This window comes from Stegostoma tigrinum, chromosome 17 (genome assembly GCF_030684315.1).
Source record: "Stegostoma tigrinum isolate sSteTig4 chromosome 17, sSteTig4.hap1, whole genome shotgun sequence".
NCBI lineage: Eukaryota > Metazoa > Chordata > Chondrichthyes > Orectolobiformes > Stegostomatidae > Stegostoma > Stegostoma tigrinum.
In genome coordinates, this window is record NC_081370.1 from 57,209,017 (window position 1) to 57,233,631 (window position 24,615).

Below are 24,615 nucleotides of genomic sequence, written 5' to 3' on the forward strand. Positions count from 1 at the left end.
TCCAACAGCTGTTGAGTATAGTTTGAGATAAAGACAAGGACAAATCAGGGCCTTAGATCAGTCAAATCCCATTACTAGGGCCTTCGTAAGTACTCAACACATTACGTGCATATGAAAAGACACAAAGCATGCTGCATGTTATCAAGAACTGTTCCCTCTAAATGCTACATTTCTACAGAAATATTGTCCTGCTCACTGGAAGCCATAGGAATGGATCAGAGGTGATTAAATGAGGCGGTGGGACTGCTTTAAAAGTATCATGGCAGCAACCACAGAGGCTGTCGTTTGACGGAGGTAAGGAAGTTCCAGAGTTTGCCACAACGTCCGGCCACAGCAGCATTGGTGGAGGCAAGGTTACACCAGAGTGGTGACTCCCATTCCGAAGGCACACCGAGGGGACTTGGGGCTGGCTGCTCCAGACCCAGGGCCAAACACATCACAAGAAGGACTGTAAAGTTGAACTTTATTTCTTTATTCTTCTAGCTTTATAGTCTATGTTTTGGTTTAATTTTCTGTGTTTTAAGATGGTGCCGGAAAGAGGTGACATGATGTAACACTTTTCACCACATTTAAGTGACAACGTGACTACAATACAAGTGGCAATAAATAAATCAAGTCAAAAGATTTTGCAGGAAAGCCAGAAGCTGGAGCCCATGGCAAGGCTCTTGGCCACAGAACTCAATGTTGTTTTTGAGGCATTGAAGGAGGAAAGGAGGCTGGAGAAGCCCACCTACACAGTCTGAGGAGGTTCAAATGGAGATTGAGATTCTAAGAAGTTGTCCAGAGCATGGTGATGATGAGTGATGGAAGAGTGCTACCATCCTGTGAATGACTAAGGAAACAAATTCCAAAAAGGAATGACCCCCTCAACTCCTAAGATGCTGCTTGGCCTGCTGTGTTCATCCAGCTCCACACCTTGTTCTTTCTGACCCCCTAAGAGTGCAATTTGCTCGTTCTTTCAGTCTTATTTGGAGATTTTGATTTGATTTATTACTGTCACACACCGAGATACAGTATTGTTATGCATGCTAACTAGACAAATCATACCCTACACAAGTACATCAGCGTAGCAGAACAGAGTGCAGTATAGAGTGTTCCAGCTACAGTGAAGGTGCAGAGATATAACAGCAGCGAAGAAGCTGTTCTTAAATCTGTTGGTATTTGTTTTTAGACTTCTGTATCTTTTGTACGATGAATGAGGATAGAAGACAATATAACTGGGGTGGGAGGGGTCTTTAATTATGTTGGATGTTTTCCTGAGGCAACAGTAGGTGTAGCCTGTGATAATGGGAACTGCAGATGCTGGAGAATCCAGCTTCACACTTTATTATAGCAGGTGTAGCCTTGTGCTTTGCAACCATGCCCCCTGGTTTTAGGCTCCTTCAGGAGGGTAAATGTCTCCTAGCATCTACACTATCAGTCCCACATAATCATACATGTTTCTATAAGATCACCTCACATTCTTCCAAACTCATGGAAATATACCTCAAATGTCCTCATTTTATTGTCTGAAAAGATTGATTATAATAAATCTATATTAATATGACTGATCGCTTTATTAAGAATTTATTTCAATCCATGTGACATATTTCGTAATTTTTTTGTTGTCTTTTTTCTATAGTTTACTTTTTAAAAAAATTTACTTGAGGGACATGAGCATCGCTGGTTGATCAGTACTTACTGAGCATCCACAGTTGTGGTCGAAAAGTTGGTGGTGAGCTGCAGTCCATGTGCTGTAGGTGGATCCACAAAATGCCCTTAGGAATGGAATTCCAGGATTTTGAGCCGGTAACATTGAAGGAAAGGTGAAATGTCTCCATGTCAGGATGGTGAATGGCTTGGAGGGGAACTTCCAGGGGGTGATGTTCCCATGTACCTGCTGCCCTTCTCCTTCTAGATTGAAGTGGCTACGGGTTTGGAATGTGCTGTCTGAGGATCTTTGGTGAATTTCTGCAGTGCATCTTGTAGGTGGTACACACCTGCTGCCACTGAGCGTCGGGGACGGAGGGAGTGGAAGATTGTGGATGTGATGCCAAACAAGCGGCTGCTGTGTCTTGGACGGTGTCAAGCTTCTTGAGTGTTATTGCGGCAGTACCCATCCAGGTAAGTGGGGAGTATTTCATTCATACTTTCTTTCACACCTTCCTTTAGCAAACTGAGCCAACTAAACCCGTAAGACCATAAGAGATAGCAGTGGAAGTAAGGCCATTCAGCCCATCGAGAGCACTCCACCATTTAATCATGGCTGATGGGCATTTCAACTCCACTTCCCTGCACTCTCCCCGTAGCCCTTAATTCCTCGTGAGATCAAGAAGTTATCAATCTCCACCTTGAAGACATTTAACGTCCCGGCCTCCACTGCATTCCGTGGCAATGAATTCCACAAGTCCACCACTCTCTGGCTGAAGAAATGTCTCCTCATTTCCGTTCTAAATTTACCCCCTCTAATTCTAAGGCTGTGCCCACAGGTCCTAGTCTCCCCACCTAACGGAAACAACTTCCCAGTGTCCACCCTTTCTAAGCCATGCATCATCTTATAAGTTTCTATTAGATCTCCCCTCAACCTTCTAATCTCTAATGAATGCAATCCAAGGATCCTCAGCCGTTCATTGTACGTTAAACCTACTATTCCAGGGATCATCCGTGTGAAACCCCTTTAAAATAAAATCATCTAGCAATAAAGGCTAACATACAATTGCCTTCCAAACTGTTTGTTGCAATCTAAAGGTTATGGGTGGGGTGGAGAAGACATATTTTCATCAATAAAGGATTACCGAATTATAGAAAACAAGATTTATTTATGTCCTGCCTTTAACCAGCACAGCTACTCCATTCTCAAATCATCCTTCCCTATATTTTATGAAGGTATTACAATCACGATGTTGGGCTCTCAGTCGTGTTATTTCTGTTACCATGGTTTAGTTTTACCAACAACTGGTTTATCCATCTAAATTATTACATACTATTCCTCATTCTGAAATAAACACCACCATTGTTCAAAAGCCATAAAGAATCCACTCAGCACCTGCAGCAATACGAGATATCTACCAGTAAGGTGATAGCACATAAAAATGCAACAAGGAACTCCAGAAGTTGAGAACCTGAAGCGTAAACAGAAATTCCTGGTGAAACCAGCAGGTCTGGCAGCATCTGTATGAAGAAAGCAAGTTAACATTTTGAGTTTCTGCATGAAAAGTTACCAGACTTGAAACACTAACTCTGCTTTCTCCCCACAAATGCTGCCAGACCCGCTGAGCTTCGGTATCAATTTGTTTTTGTTTAGCTCATTCCACATGTCAGTCCACACCTCCGTTCAAAGTCTCTATGTCCATTTTTATAAGGCTTGCTTTTATTTTGCATTTTTTACAGCCAGTAGAGCACTTTAAAACATGTCATGAAGTACTTTTGAAGTGTAACCATTGTTGTAATCGAGGAAATATGCTAATTCATTTGTCCAGAGTGAGTTTCCTCATGAAACAAAATGCTAATGATGAGCTAAACATTTTTTCTTAGCGATGTTTGAGGTATAAACACAACTTAGTAGATCTGGGATAACTCTCCTGCTCTCCACAGTGGAATCTTTAACCTCCCCCTGAGAAAGGTGGTAAGATCTCTGTTTAATGTCTCATCTCAGAGTTTTCACATCCAAAACCACAGTTCTGAACTGGAATGTCAGCCTGTACTCTGTGCTCAAGTTACTGGAGTGAGACTTGAACCTACAACCGTCTGATTCATTTCTGAAGAAGGGTCTAAGCCCAAAACGTCATCTTTCCTGCTCCTCTGATGCTGCTTGGCCTGCTGTGTTCATCCAGCTCTACACCTTGTTATCTCCTACTTTCTCTGGCATGAACACATGTCTGACACATAGCGGAAATTGTGAGTGATAAAGTTCCTATTGCAATTACACCCTCCCACCTCTGATGTCTCTGTGGTGCATAGACCTTGCATCTTTACTCAAGGGGTGTGGGAATCACTAACTGGGCCAGCATTTGCTGTCCATCCATAATTGCTTTTGAACTGAATGGCTTGCCCAGCCATTTTGCACATTGTCCCTGTGTCTGTATGTGTTTCCTCCATGTTCTTTGGTCTCCTCCCACAGTCCAAAGATGTGCAAGCTATGTGGGTTAGCCATGGGAAATGCAGGATAACAGGGATAGGGTAGGAGGGTGGGTATGGGTAGGACGCTCTTTGGAGGGTCAGTGTAGACTCCATGGTCCAAATGGCCTGCTTCCACACTATAGGGATTCTATATTTGCATGATTTCAGAGTGCAAATAAGAGTCAACCGCATTACTGTGGGTCTGGTGTCATGTGTAGGTCAGGCCAGCCAGATTTCTCTCCCTAAAGGATTTGAATGAGCCAACTGAGTTTTTACAACAATCGATTAGAGATTCAAATAGGCTCAGTCACCACCACTGAGAATAGTTCTCAATTCCAGATTTTATTCATTGAATTTAAATTTCACTATCTGTCAGGGTGGGATTGAAACCATGTTCGAAGAGCAATATCTTGGGCCTCTGTATTACACATCCATTGACATTACCATTGACATTTCCCAGCTTTTCATAGGTCCAACTACAGCAAACTTTATTCAATTATGCACCTCCAATACCTGAAGTTTACTGTGGCACTGCAATATCCACAATGTTCAAGTAGTCAGCAGAGGGTGCAGGTGAGAAGGCCCTATGTTGGTAAGTTTTATTCAAGACAAAGTTGCATTATTATTTAAGTGATTGTGTTGTAAATAAAGTATAACAATGATATGTATACCCCCTTCATTACGTTTCTATTACTTAGTGTGTGTTTACATTGATTATGTGGACCTCAAGATCAACCAGTATATTTGATCGACTGCTACATTCCTGGTCCCATATGTGCTGGTCATAAAACATTTCCTGTACTACTTCTAGTAAAACATAGAAACACAGAAATTAGCAACAGGAATAGTCCATTCAGCCCTTTGAGCTTGGTCTGCTATTCAATACGATCATGGCTGATCATCCAACTCAGTCCTCTGTTCCTCCTCTCTCCCCATACCATTCAATCCCTTTCACCCTAAAAACGATATCTAAGGGCTTCAGTGAAACATTCAGTGTTTTGGCTTCACCTGCTTTCAGTGGCAGTGAACTCCATGGGCTAACCACTTTCTGGGTGATGAAATTACTGCTTTCGGCAGCTTACATATAAAATCTTGTATAAACGAAGGGTTGAATAGAAGGAGTTAAAATTAGAACCAAATTCTCTGTGTGCCCTGGTTCGTTTATTCCCCATCCTCTAATCCTTTTCCATCTGAAGACATTCTTGATTTTGCCCCCATGGGCGGGTACATCGGAAAACCGAATCTTCCTTACCTCAAATGTGAAAACACTACTTGAAAGCTCTCAAGGAGACTTGTAAAAAAAAGGAAGGAAATATTTAGGGTGGCATGGTGGCAAGCACCGCTGCCTCGCAGAGCCAGTAACCCGGGTTCGATTCCAACCTCGGGTGACTGTCCGTGTGGAGTTTGCACATTCTCCCTGTGTCTGCATGGGCTTCCTCTGGGTGCTCCGGTTTCCTCTCACAGTCCAAAAATGTGCAGGTTAGGTGGATTGGCCATGCTAAATTGCCCGTAGCGTTCAGGGATTTGTAGATTAGGGTGGGTTACAGGGGGATGGGTCTAGACGGGATGCTCTGAGGTTCACTGTGGACTTAACTCTAATGTGAGCTGTGTTTTCTCCTTCACAGATGCTGCCAGACCTGCTGAGATTTTCCAGCAACTTTTTTTTTGGTCATTGTGGACTTGTTGGGCCGAAGGGCCTGTTTCCACACTGTAGGCATTCTATGATTATTCTATAATGAAATAACTAAAATAAATGAAAAGTAGCAATCACTATACTTGCTCCCAAAGATTTACACAATGATCGGGGACATTTTTATATCGTTTGGCTACAAAGCTTGAGGGAGGTTAGAAGGCAAAGTAAAATGTATTGAATTAAAACAGTGATATCATGCGTCAACTTGGAAGTCAAATATAGATTAGTCACAGAAAATCATTTGAGAGCACCATTAAGTGACTACATTACTTGAGAGCAATATTGTGTGAGAGACAGATTGTTTTTTGGCTCATACAATGTGTCAGTACCATTCTGTTAGTGGGTTCTCTGGCACAGTTAAGAAAGGAGAATCATTTTAATTAACAAAGCTGACCTTCTGAATCACAAATCTTTGATGGGTTGACACTGTTCCCAATTCCTTCACTCAGTGACCCTCAGTAATGGGAGACAGGGACAAGCAGGAGAAGACTGGGAGTTCACTGCAGTTTAATTTAACTCAGATTTGCACAGCACAAGTTCACAATTAGAAATAGAGGAGGCATTTCCCGCATCAACACAGCAGTGTCAAAGTTCAAAAATGTCAAATCATGAACAGTCTTGGGGAACATTTTCTTTCTCTTTACATTTTAACAACACGTTCTCTTAGAAATCACACAGGGAAAAGCCCAGCTTGGAGCATCTGCAGGCCTATGGCTTAAGAAAGGACTGTATTGTTTGACTTTTGAATACCTTATTTCTTTATTTATGTGCTAAGAAAGTAGTGCTGAACTTTTTAAACTTATTCCTTTGTTATTCGACTTCTGCAGCTAAAATTTTGAACCTAAGATGGCATTGTGTGGGCGACACTCCATTTTTCACTGTACTCCTCTATCCTTGTTCTTGAGTACACATGCCAGTAAACCCTAAATCTGAATCTAATGCCACCAGAAACTACAAAATCAATCAATTGCAAAGACAATTTATTAAATATACCTTAAATGGAATCCAAATAAGCAAACTCAGGTATCCTGGAAAGTGAATTGCAGACGAGATGGATTTGCAATTACTATTCCTTTAACAGATCAAAATGAAATCATTCAGAAGACTTGTAATCAATTTATTTTTACTTTACTAACATTTATTCATTTATTGGCCTTTTGTACAATGTAATTACTGTGAATGTTGGTCAAACTGGGTCTTAACACAGCAATGAGAGATAATGGGAACTGCAGATGCTGGAGAATTCCAAGATAATAAAATGTGAGGCTGGATGAACACAGCAGGCCAGGCAGCGGGTCTAGGCCCAAAACGTCAGCTTTTGTGCTCCTGAGATGCTGCTGGGCCTGCTGTGTTCATCCAGCCTCACATTTTATTATCTTAACACAGCAAGTAGCTCAACAGGTAACTGGAAGTGATTGCCTCCTTAAGTGACTGGGTTTGTTTAAAGGGGGAACTGGTGAGACTGAGGTGTGTTGGGGTCTGCAAGACTGTATTGTAGGGGCTTTTGCGGCACAGTATTACTGTCCCCACCTTTGCTCCAGAGCTTCGGAGTTCAAGTCCCACCTCTGCTCGAATTGTGTCATAACGTGCCCAAACAGGTCAATTCAGAATACTTTAAAGTTGAATTGTAGGGGGTCTTGTGGGACAGTGGGAGTGTCCTTTCTCTGATCCATGAGGACTGAGCTCAAGTCCCACCTGCTCCAGAGGTGCATAATAATATCACTGAACAGGTTAGTTAGAGAATTAAATCAGGAGTCACATAATACTAGGTTATAGTCCAACAGGTTTATTTGAAATCACAGGCTTTTGGAACACTGCTCTTTCAGACTTCATCCAATGAAGGAGCAGTGCTCAGAAAGCTTGTGACTACGAATAAACCTGCTGGACTGTAACCTGGTGTCATGTGACTTCTGACTCTGAAGAGTTGATGTTGGATATATTTTTATTCAGCCTGGCAACATAGCAATCTATGATGCAATTTTCAATTAATGATGTGTAGTAACGCTGACTGACTCGACTGAATGAACACTGCAACTGGGAGACACACAGATCCCAATCAATTGTAACCAGGGTGTGCTGAGGCCCTATCATATCATTATCAAGAGCACCAGGCAGCAACTGTTCCCATACAACTTTGTACAAATTGTGAGGTTGGTTTGTAAACTGGAAACGTTATAGTCTATGAAGAAAATTACAAATGTCTCACAGGATAGTTCACACATTTCTTCCCAGACTGACTAATCACTTACAGGATAGATGATTATGTTGACTTTTAATTCCCAGATTGAACGTATAAAGGCCTTTCCTTGAAACACAACTTTTGTTTCTACATTACATCACTGTTTTTAGGGATTAGTTCATAACACTCTAACTCCCTCTAAACTCTGTGTTGCTGTTAACATTGTGGTGATTGGCACAAGATCAGCAAGGTGAACCTCATAAAACAGGAGTTCTATGACTGGAACTGTTAATCTGGACCAATCAGGGAGCCCTGCCTGGCAGATTATAAACAGGAGTGTCACAGATTCTGGTCACTCAGCGCTGGGTCAGTGTCAGGTACTATGCACCTGTAAATTAGGGTGGCTTGGCGACAGGACACTGGCCTTCGTGGAGCTATTCCTATGGCGACGAGAGAAAAAAAATGCTCCTGTAGAGATTGGCTCACCTGACACCTGCACTGACATGAGCAGAATGGCCTAACCTGATGCATGTGAAAGCAAGTTACAAGAATGTTTTTAGATATTTGGTAAACGTACAGTGTCCTAGTGACAATAGCCTCCTGAAGCATGCTACATTCCCCTTCTTCTTTAGAATGATGCTTAGTTTGGACTGGCATGTTCCCTGCGTGGTGAATCAATTTGAACCTGGCTGACAGCCAGCCTCAAAGGCAGGCCAATGAGGCATGAGGAATTAGGCCTTGGGCACTTAACAACACACTGCAAGAGATCTTAACTTCTACTCACTAATGTAGGGCCTCAGGCTTTGACTCCTGTAGCTAGGAAATGATGTAATGTTGGCAACATTCGGAGAAAAGAAAGATTCTCTTGAAAGGGAAACAAATCTTGAGCTTTTTAAATCAGATTGGCGTCCAAAAGAATAAATATTAGTGCCAGCCACCCGAAAAAGCTCACAACTGTTTAAGTTGATAAAATAAGGCGCCTCCAGTAAATAAGCAAAATTTATAAAAGATTATGAACAAATAGTTTACCTACAAGACAACTTTTATACTCCAAATGTTGCAGAAGTTCTCAGTAACATTAGCCATTTCAACAGTTGCAGCATTATTGCTGTTGACTTACAGACACAGTGACGGGAATTAGTTCTGTGTCAACTCCTAATCCATCACTACTGGGGAATATCAATTTATTGCTACCGCGTTTAGATGCCTGCGCTCAAAGACTGAAAATGCCATGAAGAAAATAGTTATCATCAAGATATCACTCGTCGTGGTATATTAATCTATCAGTATTAATACTGTTTATCTTTCACAACAAAGCTAAGTTTTGCACAACCTCGGAGCATTGCAAAGAACATTACGGTGATTTTGAAATGAGGTCAGAATTAAACATAGAAGATAGGAGTAGGAGGCTCTGCCATTCATCATGATCACGGGTGATCCTCCAACTCAACAGCCTAATCCTGCCTCCTCCCCATAACCTTTGATCCCATTTTCCCCAAGTGCTATATCTGGTCACCTCTTGGAAAACGGTGAAATATAGCAGTGACTTTGTGCGCAGGAAGGTTCCACAAAAAGCACCAATAATCTGTGTTGGTTGATTATAGAATTGTACAGGACAGAACAGGTCCTTTAGCCCACCGAGTCTGTACCACCAAAAATAGACTAAATCTATATTAGTCCAACTTTCCCATCATGTCCGATGAGGGATTAACACTGTCCAGGCGAGCAAAATGACCATTGCAATTCTTCCAAATAGTAGGGCAGGGTCTCTACTCAACATCTCATCTGAAAGTCCGCACTTCAGAGATTGCAGTGGTCCACTGATACTGCAGAGAAACGTAAGCCTGGGTTATCTACTCAAGTTTCTGTACAATAGCCAGATCACTACTCCCAAAACACCTCTGGAATATAAGCTGAAAATGAAACAGGGGAAAAACAGAGACAAGTCTCAGGCTTGGTACTGGCTCTGTTAATTTCAGAAATGCGACAACAATGAGAACAAAACTGCAGTGCATTGTCGTGATGCTAGAGATCACAGCAGGTCAGATAGCATCCATGGAGAGACACCAAGCTGAAGTCTGGAGTCCAGATGACACTTCAGCAGAAGTCAGTACATTGGCCCATTTCTCTTGGTCACCTAGGTGTGGGGACTTGCCAGTGGGCCCTGAACAACCATAACCATTCCCTCAACTCTGTCGTATCGCCCAAAACCACCACTTCATCCAGCAAGCACAAGGCACATGTTTTCAGTTCCACAGTCATTGGTGCTAGTTCAGTACATTCCATCAACATTGCAAAGACCCGTGGGTGGAACTCGAAGCCTGGCATTTTGTACAGTCACAGGCTACAGTTGTGGCCTTGCAAGAAGACGCTGAGGAGGCAGAGTTCTCTTTAAGTAAAGAAAAGAGAAGGTCGTTTGATCTCTTTCTTAGTATAGTCAGGTTGATGTCTGGTCTGAATATACACAGAAGACTCATTGAGTCTGCCTGCCACAATATCTAATTGGATACATGCTCATAAAACACATACAGTTTTAGTCCCCTTTCTGGAGGGGGGAGGTTGCATTGGTGGCAGCTTAGAGGAGGTTCATGAGATTGATTTCAGAGATGAGGGGTTTGTCTTATGAAGAGACAGACCCTAATCCTAGCATATTTTAAACCCATAGCTCTGGAATTTAGTCGAATGAGACAAAATCTAGTTGAGGTATATAAAATACAAAAAGGATTGACAAGGTACATGTGGAAAGGACATTTCCTCGTGTGGGACAATTTAGAATGCGAGTTCACAGTTTTAGGATAAGGAGTAGCAGATTCAGAACGGAGATGAGGGAAAATTACTTCTCTCAAAGGATCATGAAAATCTGGAATTGTCTACTCCAGCGTGACGAATGCTGGGATACTGAGTAAACCCGAAGAGCAGATAGATTTTTAATTAGTTAAGGGATGAAGGGTTACGGAGAGCTGGTAGAAAAGATGAGATCAGACATGGGTTTAAATGGCAGAGCAGATCTGAGGAGCTGAATTGCTCCCCTTGCTCCTGCTCTCATGTTAACGTGACGTAACAATTGTGTCCAAGATTGTATATTCTATTTGTGACCCGAATCAAATAAGGAATTAAATATACAAAAATGAGAGACCGATGTGAAACGACGTAAAGTCAAAGTAAAACAGCTCAATAGTGTTCCATCTTTCCTTGATTCTAGACTCAGTGGCCGAAGAACATGAATAGTTAAAACCATAATTCTTACCATTTTCTTTTCAGCATCTTTAGGATCATCCACATAGGAAAGGATAAAGTCAATTCTTCTGACTCCATCACAGAAGAAAACAGAGTCTTTACTGTGGACCTGCTTGTCAATCTGAGGATTAAGCAGAAGACAGAACATGAAAAACACGAGTCTGAGCATAGGGAAAACAAAGCCATTTTTCTCACCCTGACACAGCAGGTAACTGTTTACTGTCTAAAAGGCAAATGACCTGGACACAGCCGCAGCTCAGAGTCCATGCCCACTTATGCAGCAATAGCAATGTGGTATGCAGGAATTTGGGCACAAGAATGGTTTTGTTTCTGACAAAGTGTCTTCTGAATACAAGACTGGGCCCCTCATTCATTTGCTGTTTGCAACTGTCAAACACAACTACAATTGTCACACGATCTAGCTATTCTTGCTCAACAAAACAATTACAGCACGGCATTCTTCTGTGTCTGGTGAATTTTACAGAAGAGAGTTGAAAGACCTGCCTCACAGCATCGATCGTCAGGTTGTGTTGTTCTCTAATGCTGGTCTAAATCATCAGGCAGCTGAATGATTCACCACATAAATCGATGACAGGTTGGAATTAGGAAATGGCAATAAAAACTGCTGTGTTGTTCAAGCCAAACCTGTTGGATTTCCTACCATCCTTTACGGCTCATCTAATGTCTCTAAATGCCCAAAAATCTAAATGTCCTTGGGGCAACTCAGGATGTACAATCGCTACCACCCACCACTATGCTGGGTCTTCAAATTCCAAAAGCACATACAAAAAAAGACAATACATGCTCTGCAGTTAATGGCTTACTTTGGAAAAAGATTATTGGGGAACCAGAGTCCAAAGCTGAGATTGAGGTCATGGATCAACAGGGAACAGTGATCCTTGCCCTTCCTGCATGTTTCAGAGACTTGGAAAACTTAGCAGTCACAAAATATTGAAGAAGTAGTCCCACCATTAGCGTCTCAGTAGGATCCTCTAAACCTGGTACCAAAATGGAAGCCCAACAGTCACATTTTCTCCAAAGTAATCTGTCCAAACTAGATCTATTCAGTAAGACATGCTAATACAGCCAGCACCAAGCAGCCACTCTGCACAGAACTTGGCTGCAGCAACAGGGTCCCCAGGAGTACAGCAGAAACAATTTTGAGATGTCCATAGCCATCCCGAAGAGGTCTAACCAGTTTGGCTTAACGAGAAAGGCACTGAACTCATCCAGAGACTTGGTAATGAACGTGCTGAGTCACACAGTCATATTGCATGGAAACAGACCCTTCGGTCCAACTATACTATGCTGAACATAATACCAAACTAAACTAATCCCACTTGACTGTATTTGGCCCATATTCCTCCAAACCTTTCCTATTTAAGTACTAATCCAGATGCTTTTTAAATGTTGTAGTTGTACCCACAGCCAGCACTTCCTCAGGAATTTCTTTCCACATGCTAACCACCTTCTGCGCAAAAGGTTTACTCCTCATGACTTTAAAATCTTTTTCCTCTCACCTTAAAAATGTGCCCCATAGTCTTGAAATCCCCCACCCTAGCGAAAAGACAACTAACATTAACCCTATTTAAACCTGTCATGATTTTATAGACTTCTATAAGGTTGCCTCTGAACCTCCTATACTCCAGTGAAGAAAAAGTCCCAGCCTACCCAGCTTTTCTTTATTACTCAAACCATCCAAACCTGGCAGCATCCTGGTAAATCTCTTCTGAACCCTCTTCAGCTTAGGTGACTTAGCAACTAACCTGTTGCTAACAAGGACCCCACACTACAAACAAATTCAGAGCCAGATAATGTTCAGAATTGCTGGAGCGGGACAATGGTGTGTCATCTACCCTTGTATCAGAATAAACAATTTTATATGGATGAAATTATTCAGGCCTCTTTTGTATGGAATTGAATATAGCCATCACACAGAAACAGGCCTTTCAACCCGAATTATCTTTCCATGTGTTTATATTTTATGCAAACCTCTTCCTCTTCTAATTTTATTTTCCGAATATGACTTTCTCCTTCCTGTGTGCATCAAGCATTCCCTGAACTGGAACTACACCATCTGTTTCAACCACTCAGTTCTTCTCTGTGGAACATTCTACACTCTGTGTAAGAAATTCATCTTAATTTCTTTAAATGGTCATCTCAAATTTCTGCTACCCCGTCCTGGCCTCACCTGTAAATCAAAATGTTGCTCCACATCATGCCTATCATCATTTTAAAAGCAGTGTATCAGATTTCCTCACAGTCAATTTCTTTTCAGGAGAAAGCAGCCTGGCTTACACAACTCTTCCTCCAATTGAACCCTCTTAATTCTAACAGCATCCTCGAAAATCTACTCTGCACTCTCTGCAGTGCTTTATTGATTTTTTTTTGTTGTGGTACAGACACTGGAAGAGAGCACAATGCTCCAAGTATGGACTGACTGACAGAGGTTCCAAGTACAGATGGTTCTTTTACAGTTTTTGAGGAAGGGTCACCGGACCCGAAATGTTAACTCCAACAACTTTGTTTTTGTTCTTTATTTAGTTCTGCTATAATGTGTGTTTCGTTAACACAAATTGGCTGTAACGCAGCTGATGAATAGTGGATGCTGTTTGGATAACATGAACTTTCGGCAGTATGGCTAGAGCTATTTTCTGGAGCAATTTCCTCATAATGTGATGTTCTATAGCAATTTCCTGCAGCCTGAGGTCACACAAGAATGCAACTATCGCGTTGTAGCAGAGCTACCTGCACTGTCGTAACCACATGGAGCTTTCCTGCCTTTTGTATTTTATGCCTGGGCACTTTTCATTTACACATTAATTAATTCTGCAGTTTTGAGGCAGCCAAGAGACCACAGACCATACTGAAACAACGCCTTGTGATTTCCAGTCACCCATTATGTATGAATCCTCATCCAGCTGCGTCTAGATTTAAGAAGGTCACTTCCTGGGGTTGCATTCTACTGTATAGATCTCATCAGGTTATACTTTAAAATAAGTAAAACTGCCTTTAAAGCCTGATCTGCCATGCCATATCAGTATAAACACATTACTATTCAGATGTGGTTTATCGCTTGTTCAGACCCTAGCCACAGCAAGAAAGTCGGGGGTGGGGGGTGCGGTGGAGGGGGAGGCGGATTCCTCAGTTGTAAACCAACCTAAGGCTGTGTTTCCCTGAAATTCTGAAAAGTTGACATTGAACATGTGGACAGTTCTGTACTTGCACAATTTGCGAAACACTCTGCCAATAAAAAACATGGCAGCACCCAAATAGGCACAGTAAATATGAGCAAACAGGTTAGATTGACATCACTGACAGGAGTACTGCACATGAATGCTTCACATGTATGTACTGAGTGTATTTTGGGGTGTCAACACACATTCTCCTGATTCCAATAAAACACCCATTGCCATTTAAAAAATATATACAAACAGAGAAGCGAAGTATGAGATTATCTGGAGCAGTGCTACCTTGAGTCTCACACACCGAGGGCAGACTCACATCAAATTTAATTTGAACCGACTGCAAGCTTCATGTTATGGATACAATACAGATGTAATGCTGCATTAATATTAGAGGGTATAAGGCATTCATTGAACTTATAATGTCACTGGGTTCGGAATCCATGCCCTGGGAACACAGGCTCAAAACTCCGCCAAGCTGCTGAATATGAACTCAGTTAATAAATCTGGAATTAAAAGCTACTCTCAGTAATGGTAACCACGACAAGTCAGGGATGGTCACAAAAAACCTGGTTTTCATGGGAACATAGAACATAGAACATTGAACATTACAGCACAGTACAGGCCCTTCGGCCTTCAATGTTGTGCTGACCTGTCATAGCAATCTGAAGCCCATCTAACCTATACTATTTCACGTACATCCATATGCTTGTCCAGGAAATCTGCCATCCTCACCTGGTCTGACCGACATGCTCAGTTGACCCTTTACTGCCTTCTAATGGCCTAGAAAGACACTCAGTTCAAGGAGATTTAGGAATGGGCAACAAATGCTGTTCTCACCATGGATACCCACAGCCCATCACAAAATAAGAAGGTAGATAATCCAGGTCTCAGGGAACCAATATCATCTCTACATCATGCACCTTAAAATATTTACTCACTCCATCAATGTTGACTGCAGGGTACACTGTGTTATAATATGGTTACTCCCTACACTGAGTTGGCTGGACAGCTGGTTTGCAATGCAGAACGACGCCAACAGTGTGGGTTCAGCTCCTGAAAGGGCTGAGGTTACCATGACGGACACTCTGTCTCAACCCCTCGAATCGCCCGAGGCACAGTGAACCTCAGATTAAACCATTACCAGTCATCTTCCGCAACTGAGAGAGCAGTCCTGTGTTCTGTGAGGACTGTGCTGGCTTTACTGTTTATAGGAACTCGCCACAGTTTTTGTTGTTAGCCATTCTAAAGCCTGGGGAACACCATCACGTCCAAATTTCTCTTCCTAATCACCCACCTTGAATCGACATTGCCTTGATTTCATTACAGCTAGTCCGAGAAAGATGGATCTCCCTACCTATCAGCAACATGAGGCAACTTCAAGAGGCAGCAGTTCAAGAACAAAAAAAAAGGTTCATAATCACCTTTTCAGGAGCAACCAGGGGTGGACATTGATGAGACATATTTAAGGATAAATATTTACTGAACAGCTCTTCCCCATCCAGTGCTAGAGGTCTTTTATATTCACCCAAGAAGCTGGAAAAAGTCTTAGCTTAACCTCTCATTAGAAGGGTCATGCTACATTTTGTGTCCAAAATTCTGGAACAGAGCTCAAACCTTAGCTTTAAGCAGAGTCTTACGTCTGAGTGACACTGCAGACTGATACAGAGGAAAATAAACTATTGAACTAAATTACAGGTAATTTCTCTAACACGGAACTCAACGAGTACCTCGGTCAGATGTGCGCGTGCGGGTGTGTCTGTGTGTGTGTGCGCGCGCATGCGTGTGTGTGTCTGTGTGTCCATGTGACAATTGTGTATTCTCCAAGAGCTGGTTTTGATCAGGTTTGTATCAGATATAATAGGAACTGCAGATGCTGGAGAATCCGAGATACCAAGGTGTACAGCTGGATGAACACAGCAGGCCAAGCAACATCTGAAGAGCAGGAAAGCTGATGTTTCAGGCCCAGACCCTTCATCAGAAATGGGGCAGGGGAAGGGGGTTCTGAAACACATAGGGAGAGAAGGGGAGGTGGATTGAAGATGGATAGAGGACAAGATAGGTGGAGAGGAGTCAGACAAGCCAAAGGGGCAGGGATGGAGCCAGGAGAGGTGAGTGTAGGTGGGGAGGTAGGGAGGAGATAGGTCAGTCCAGGGATGACAGACAGGTCAAGGGGGCGGGATGAGGTCGGTAGGTAGGAAATGGGAGGTGTGGCTTGAGGTGAGAGGAGGGGATAGGTGAGAGGAGGAACAGGTTAGGGAGGCAGGGAGGAGCTGGGCTGGTTTTGGGATGCAGTGGGGGGAGTGGAGATTTTGATTTTGGAGAAACCAAGCGGAAGCTTGGAGACCGCTTTGCAGAACACCTACGCTCGGTTCACAATAAACAACTGCACCTCCCAGTCGCAAACCATTTCAACTCCCCCTCACATTCCTCAGGCAGCATGTCCATCATGGGCCTCCTGCAGTGCTACAATGATGCCACCCGAAGATTGCAGAAACAGCAGCTCATATTCCGCTTGGGAACCCTGCAGCCCAATGGTATCAATGTGGATTTCACAAGCTTCAATATCTCTCCTCCCCCACCACATCCCAAAACCAGCCCAGTTTGTCCCTGTCTCCCTAAACTGTCCTTCCTCCTACCTATCCCCTCCTCCCACCTCAAACCCCACCCTCATCTCCTACCTACTAACCTCATCCTGCCCCCTTGACCTGGCTGTCCTCCCTGGACTGACCAATCGCCTCCCTACCTCCCCACCTACATTCACCTCTACTGACTCCGTCCTCACCTCTTTGACCTGTCTGTCTCCTCTCCACCTATCTTCTCCTCTATCCATCTTCCATCCACCTCCCTATCTCTCCCTATTTATTTCAGAACCTCCTTCCCCTCCCCCATTTCTGATGAAGGGTCTAGGCCCAAAACGTCAGTTTTCCTGCTCCTAAGGTGATGCTTGGCCTGCTGTGTTCATCCAAGTCTGTACCTTGTTATCTTTAATCAGGTTTGTGCTGGTTTTTCTTGTCTTCGGCTTTTACTAGTTGAGCGGTTGCCAACGTGGCTGTCATATGTGGTCTGATATTCTCCATAAAAGAGGTGGACAGTGCTGTGGAAACAATGAGTCAGTGCACACAACATCACAGACACACTACAGAATACAACTCCCTATAAGACATGAGTCAGCCACTCACTAAAATTATACAGATTTTAAAAAATTCTTAGGAAATGCTCTCACAGTGACTAAACTGCAACCAGTCAGCACTAAAAGCCATCTTTATTCACACAAACCCATACACATTCATTGAAAAAGAATTTGGACATCAACATGCTTTGTTTTAAAGGAGGACTTTCAAAAAAAAACTGTTTTTCCCAAGATGATGTTTTCCAACTGTTTTAAGTTTTGAATAATCCAACTGTATTTAGCTGGCCTACTTTCCTCGAACACAGTAAATGTAACACTGCCAAGAGTGAATGGCTGCAGTTCTGCTTATCTCCCATCCTTAAAAATAACAGTCCAGGAATATGGGCAGGGTTATGGTTGCAGCTGATGACAACACTTAACAAATCAGACTTGAGAATGAAACCTGGCTTGACAGATTATATGTATTTTTTTAAGTTTAGCTGCAGTGTAGGTTAGTCACCTAAACATATTTACATGAGGCTGTATCAGAGATAATGGGAACTGCAGATGCTGGAGAATCCAAGATAATAAAGTGTGGAGCTGGACGAACACAGCAGGCCAAGCAGCATCTCAGGAGCACAAAAGCTGACGTTTCGGGCCTAGGATGAATGGTCTAGGCCCGAAATGTCAGCTTTTGTGCTCCTGAGATGCTGCGTGGCCTGCTGTGTTCATCCAGCTTCACACTTTATTATCTTACATGAGGCTGTAGATGCTCTTTAAGAACAAAAATCAAAGTGAAAACAGCCCAAGAAATATGGATATAGAAGATACATTAGAAAGTGTGTAACTTTAAAGCAAATAAAGTTTGAAAGTATTACCTAACTTTATCCATTACAAAGATTTGAGTCCAGAGAAATGTAGTTTCTCTTTTACTGACTCCTCCTACTTTCTTTTCTGTGGACAGCAGAGACAATTTTATGATTCATTTCCAAATCTACCAGCATGAAACTTTCACAGTTCTAAGGGTCTGAATTTTCACAATTCTATTAACTCCCTCGGAGCTTTGAGGCAGGGGTAACAGTCCAAAAGCTAGTGTGTTCAAATAAACCTGTTGGACTATTATCTGATGTCATGTGATTTTTGACCTTTTGAACTAAAATCTGATTTCTCCCAGACAGCCCTTGAACCAAATCTAACATTCATTTTCTGTTTACTCTACATGTCATGAACTCATGAGTATAAACATCTTCTCCGTTTCCTCTGCAGGGGTTTTGTCAGGCAGTTGAATGTAGTTACACATTTTTTTGCCATTGGCACATTTAAGTCACTTAAACAAAAATCCTACACAGAACTCATCGAAATCACTCTGCCTCTATTCCAGAACCCAACTTCCTGAAGTTATGTATATATATTATGCACCTTTAATCACACCGTAACATGGGTTAATCATATGTTGAAGAGTATAATTTCTTTAAATAAATCTTTTCATTTGGCAAAATCACACTGTCACATCACACATTAAAACCACATTGTTACCGCTAGACCCAATGTTTCAATACTCTCCAGTTGGCCTCTTATCTTGCACACTCCCTATACTTGAATTTAACCATAACTGTGGCCCACGTGTCAACCCACATTAACTTGTTTACTCAGAAGTGACCTCTAATCTCCAAAAGCACCCAGTCTGAGAACATCAACAATTTCAAAGCCTCAGTTCGGTTTTCATACCCCTCCTCCCCTTCCATAACCATTCACGGTTCTTCAACTCTCCTTGATCTCTGCAATGCTCCAATGCTGGTTTCTTATGGGTGCTCTCAGATCTTCACCGCTCCAGCAAAGTGCACAGAAGATTTACCAGGATGTTGCCTCATCTGGAGCATTTCAGTCATGAGGAAAGGTTGGATAAACACGGGACAAAAACAAAGTTGCTCAAAAAGCTCAGCAGGTCTGGCAGCATCCGGGAAGAAAAAAACAGTGAAACATTAACTCCTTTTTTTCCCAGATGCTGCCAGACCTGCTGAGCTTTTCCAGCAACTTCTGTTTTTGTTCCTGATTTACAGCATCTGCAATTCTTTTGATTTTTCTTATTGGATAAACATGGATTATTTTCATTGGAAAGACAGAGGCTGAGACAGACCTGATAGAGGTCTACAAAATTATGAAAGGAGATAGTAAGAACTGCAGATGCTGGAGTCAGAGTCGACACAGTGTGGAGCTGGAGGAACACAACAGGCCAGGCAGCAGCAGTGGAGCAGGAGAGTGATCTACTGCCAGTGGCTCTCCTGTTCCTCTGATGCGACCTGAAGTGCTGTGTTCCTCCAGCTGCACAAAATTATGAAAGGCACAGAGCGGGTGGAGAGTAAGAGGCTTTTTCTCAGGGTGGAATGATCAACTACAATAGGACACATGCCCAAGATGAGGGGTGGAAAATTTAGGCGAGAGGGACAGGGAAAATTTTTCACACAGGAAGTGGTGGAAGCCTGGAACGCATTGCCAGGTGGTGGAAACAGGTATGTTAGTAACATTTAAGGCTTATCTTCATAGACACATGAACGGGAGGCAAACAGAGGGACAGAAACAGTGTGTGGCCAATAAGTAGCAAGTCTAAATAAGGATTAGTAATTGGTGGGCCAAAAGGCCTGTTCCTGTGCTGTACTGTTATATTTTGCAAAATCTCTGCCTTCAGCTGCTAAGGCCCTTAACATCGGAATTTCCTTCTCAATCTCTTTACCTCTCTATCTCACTCTCTCACCTGCTTTAAGACTGCTCCTTTAAACCTACCTCAGCCAAGCTTTTATTCATCCTTCCTTGATTACAGGGCCAGTGAAACTACCATGATGCCAACACCACCTCTTCAGCAGCATTTCTCCTGAATATGCTCGTTTAAGAGAATAGGAGGTTATCTAAGATAATATTCAATGTTTGCTTTGTCTGATCCTTGTATGCTAAACATCTTTGTGTTTTAAAACCATGGAACTTTGTGGCTTCATTCTCTGAATAAATAAGCAGAATTTCAGAGTTAACAAAAACATTATTGTTATTGACTGAGATCATGATATTGGTGAGTTTACTCACATTTTCTATCTTTAGCTTCTTTCTCAACATTTCAGTGACTTTTTGCTGACTTCTAACAAATTCCTAATGCTCAGACTTACCACATACTTTAGAATATTGTAAGTCCCTTCTAATAATCTTGATGCTTTCCTTAAATTCCTCAGTAAGTCACAAATGTATCCTTACTTTGTTTTTCTGCAGAATCTATTGAGTGCATTGAATTGTTTCTTTGTACCTTTCCAATTGTTTACTTATCACCATATCTTTCAGTCTATTTACACAACCAATTTGAGAATGAGTCATTCCTCATCCCTATGTAATTGGAAAATATTTCTTTGTGACTGAAGTACAGGTAGTCCTCAAGTAACGATTTAGTGGCTATATTCCCAAGAAACATATCTCTAAGTGAAGTGACTCCAGCTCAAGTTCAGTACCTTGAGAACTTTTATCATCTGGGAATAAAATACTACATCATTCATGTGCATTCACAGCCGTAACAAAACACATGATTAATCACTGAATGTAGCAGAAATACACATCTATAATGGATCAGCTGATAGCTTTCTTTGCTAGCATTTACAGTAGGGTCACTGCCACAGCTTGCTGCACAATTATGGCTTATGTTTACACTCTCAGTCTCTTTCTCTGTCTGTCTCCCTCGCTTTCTCTCTGCTTTTCCAATCTGGCTTCCTCCTTCTTTCCTCCTTTGCACTCTGATTCTTGTTCTGTTCTTCCTTTTCAGCTGTCGAGCTCGTTGGCAAATATCAGAAAAAAAAATTCCACGCAATTACATGATTATGTGACTACATAGTATTAACGCAAAAACTACAAAGAAATAATGCCTTAAAAATTAGAATGCTAAATTTAAAAGAAAATCCTTTGGGAAAGGTTAAATCACTACCCATAAGTTGTTTAAAAACTTAATGTCATTACATTTTCTGATAATATTTGCAGGTGGGATGTGGCCGGCATTTATTGTCCATTTCGAAATGCCCTTGAAAAGTTAGCGGTGAGCCGCGTTCTTGAACTGGAGCAGTCCTTGGGATGTATATACATCTACAGTGCTGTAAGAATGAAGTTCACTGAGTTATTATCATTGCATACAATCACTGTTTCCCAGGGGACTCTTTACTGTGATATCACTAGTTAACCCTCCTATAGTTTATGCTGGTCAAAACCAAAGTTTTGGCTCTGTACACTGACAGGCACATTTCTCAGCATTGAAATCTGTTTCCAAAGTCAACCTCCCAATACTTTTGTGTGTAAATTATTTTATAAGTGGCACAATTTTATCCCTCTAAGTGGAGACAATTTAGAGTACTGGAGCATTTTCTTGCTCAAATCTCAATTTAGAATATATCCTTGGGTACTTCAAACCATTATACAAAGCGCTCTACAGGGACAGCAATGCAAGACATGTGGGGTGACACAGTGGCTAGTACTGCAGCCTCACTTTGCTGGCAACCCGGGTTTGATTCCACCCTTGGACCACTGTCTGCGTGGAGTTTGCACATTCTCCTTGCGTCTGCGTGGGTTTCCTCCAGGTACTCCAGTTTCCTCCCACAGGCCAAAGATGTGCGTGTTAGGTGGATTGGCCGTGCTAAATTGTCCATAGTATGCAGAGAGCTGAAAATTAGGTAGATTAGCCATGGGAAATGCAGAGTTACAGGGACAGGGTAGGGTGATGGGTCGGGGTGGGATGCTCATCAGAGGGTCAGTATTGACTCAATGGGCTGAATGGTCTGCCTCCAGACTGTAGGGCTATGACATGTAGTGTAGTGACCTTATATGTACTTTCTGCCTGCTAAGATATAATAAGGATGTTCTGAATCTGCACTAGTACATGTGGCTGACAAACTGGCATGATGCCAGATTAAACTAGCAGTTTTGCTACTTTACTACCATCCAATCAAAATCCACAAAGGCAATGTGTAAATCAAAGCGTCAAAATCAATAAGAGGATCAAGAGAGGAATCCTCTCAGGCTCTGAATGAATTAGGCTTTGGTAAAGCAATCTGACAGTCACCTGAAAAGTCAAGTAAGGCTTTTCTCAACATCAGGAGCAACAAGTTGCATTTTTCAACTTAGTTCTGGATATTGAAAGAAGATTTTCACTCTTGAGCAGTGAGAGGCCTACTAACAGGGATTATAACTCAATAGCAGCCTCATTGCCATAGAATCATACCTCATTAAAATGCAAGTTCCCTTTCTACTACTCACCAGGTGGAAACTGGACACCAAGAACTGCCTACGTGAAAGTCAGGCTGGGGGCTTGCCAGGTCGCTGGTGGATTTCTCTAGACCACTGCCTTTGGCACTTTGCACTAATGTGTCAGGGGATGCTCCCTGGACAATGGCCACATGCACCCTCGCTGCATGATCGTGGCGCACTCCAATCTATGTACAACAAGGCTCTGCACTTTGATATGTAGTTTGAAATGCACTGGCATCACTTGCTGCAAGGGCACTGCATGCTCAGGGATGGGCACCCAGGATTAGGCCTGGCTTTACCTCAGGGCCGCTGAATTAGTACTCACCGATTTTGCACCTCCCTGTGCAGCTCATAGCATCCCTGCCTTGCTGAAATGCTTTACCGTCCTTGGTCAGAGCTCACAGTACTACTGCCTAGCCTCGCTCTTTAGTGCGGACACAAAGCCAGGCTGCTTGTCACGGCTGCCAGTAGCCATCTGCCAAAGTGGGTGGATGTGGCATCATATTGCACAGTGTTAGATCAATCTCATAACTAGTGCACACACCAGCAGCCTATAACTGTGCGTCAATCACTTGGCTATGTGTCAAACTAGAAGTGGGGGGATACACCTCAGTTGAACCAGTGAGGGGGACGGGGTGTGGAGGGGGTGGTGGGGAACAGGTGCTGCTGTCAGTCATCGTGCAACATCTGCGATTGGCCCAGGCATGGTCTGTTGCCCAATTGGCCCAGTCAAGCTCAGGGGCATCATCACCCTGCAGCTCATGGATTGGGCCACGTCAGTCCTGATGGTCCAGTGAACACAGTGAGGGAGCTTCGCTGAGTGTGATCAGGAGTCTCGTCAGTCATCAGTCAGGGCTCTCTGTCCAAGCTGGTTGGTATTGCTGATGGTGGAGGAAGGGGTGGGGGATGGGGAAATGGCGAAGTGGGGTTTGGGTGGTGGTGTGGTGCTGGAGCGTCGTCACTCTTTGGGCTCAACACAGACGAGTGTCACGAGTGGGTACTAGAAGACACTTGAGGTAGCAAACCGGGGGGGGGGGGTGAACGCAAGGCAGGGGGCTGGGCGCAACAACCCTGAATGCAGACAGTACTTGGATTTCAACACAAAAGGGGTCGGGGGGGGAAACATGAACCAAACATAGTGCATGGAAGGACATGGGTTGCTGCGGGGAGTGAGATGGCAAGCAGTTATGACCACTAGTGCCTCATGGGAAAGATGGTGGTCGTGGCCAGAGTAGCGTGACAATCCAAACTGGTGGGTGGGAACACTTGGGGTGAAGGAGAGAGGGCCTGTTGTTGGAGTGCTTGTTGGAAAGGCGCACTGAGATGCAGGGCAAGAGTGGAGCAAGATCACGATATTAAGCAGGAAGAACAAATGTTTTCCAAACAACCAAAAAATATTATGTCACACCTCTGGCACGGATGGGAATTGAACCTGGCCTTCCTGGTTAGAGGTAGGGACTCTACCTCTACACCACATCACCATGCGCACCAAAAAGGGCAGCAGCACTGTGAGTTAAAAGTTAGATGAGGATTAACTGCAACTCAGCTCCAATCGCTGGGAGCTGAGTGCAGTGATCAATCATTGATTGACTGTTGGTGCTAAACATGCAAGCCGTTTGTGTTCTGAGAGCCAAATACATCTTCTGTTTGTTTGATCCCTGTTCGCTTCGGCTGATTGTAAATAAAAGTGAATCGTCCTGTATGGGATAGTGCCATGGTCATCACTGATGTGACGCTGAGCTACGGTGGGCACAGCTGAAACCAGGGGAGCAATGTAAGAATGAATGTGGCTCAGCACCAGTGAGTGGTGTGACCTGATGCTTAAACAGCCATAGATACTGGGAGG

At 42.9% G+C, this 24,615-nt stretch overlaps 1 protein-coding gene across 11 annotated transcripts in view; it reads right to left on the reverse strand.

The window, feature by feature from the left end:
* Window positions 1-24,615, reverse strand: part of ano5a (anoctamin 5a) — a 195,413-nt gene that overhangs the window by 81,547 nt on the left and 89,251 nt on the right. For 10 of the 11 annotated variants that reach the window (XM_059652172.1, XM_048545538.2, XM_048545536.2 and 7 more), the window contains one exon: window positions 11,218-11,328. In XM_059652172.1, coding sequence (XP_059508155.1) covers window positions 11,218-11,328 — 111 coding nt within the window. Of the gene's footprint in view, window positions 1-11,217; window positions 11,329-11,446; window positions 11,687-24,615 lie in introns of those variants that run through there. The other variant, XM_048545537.2, reaches the window with a different exon arrangement.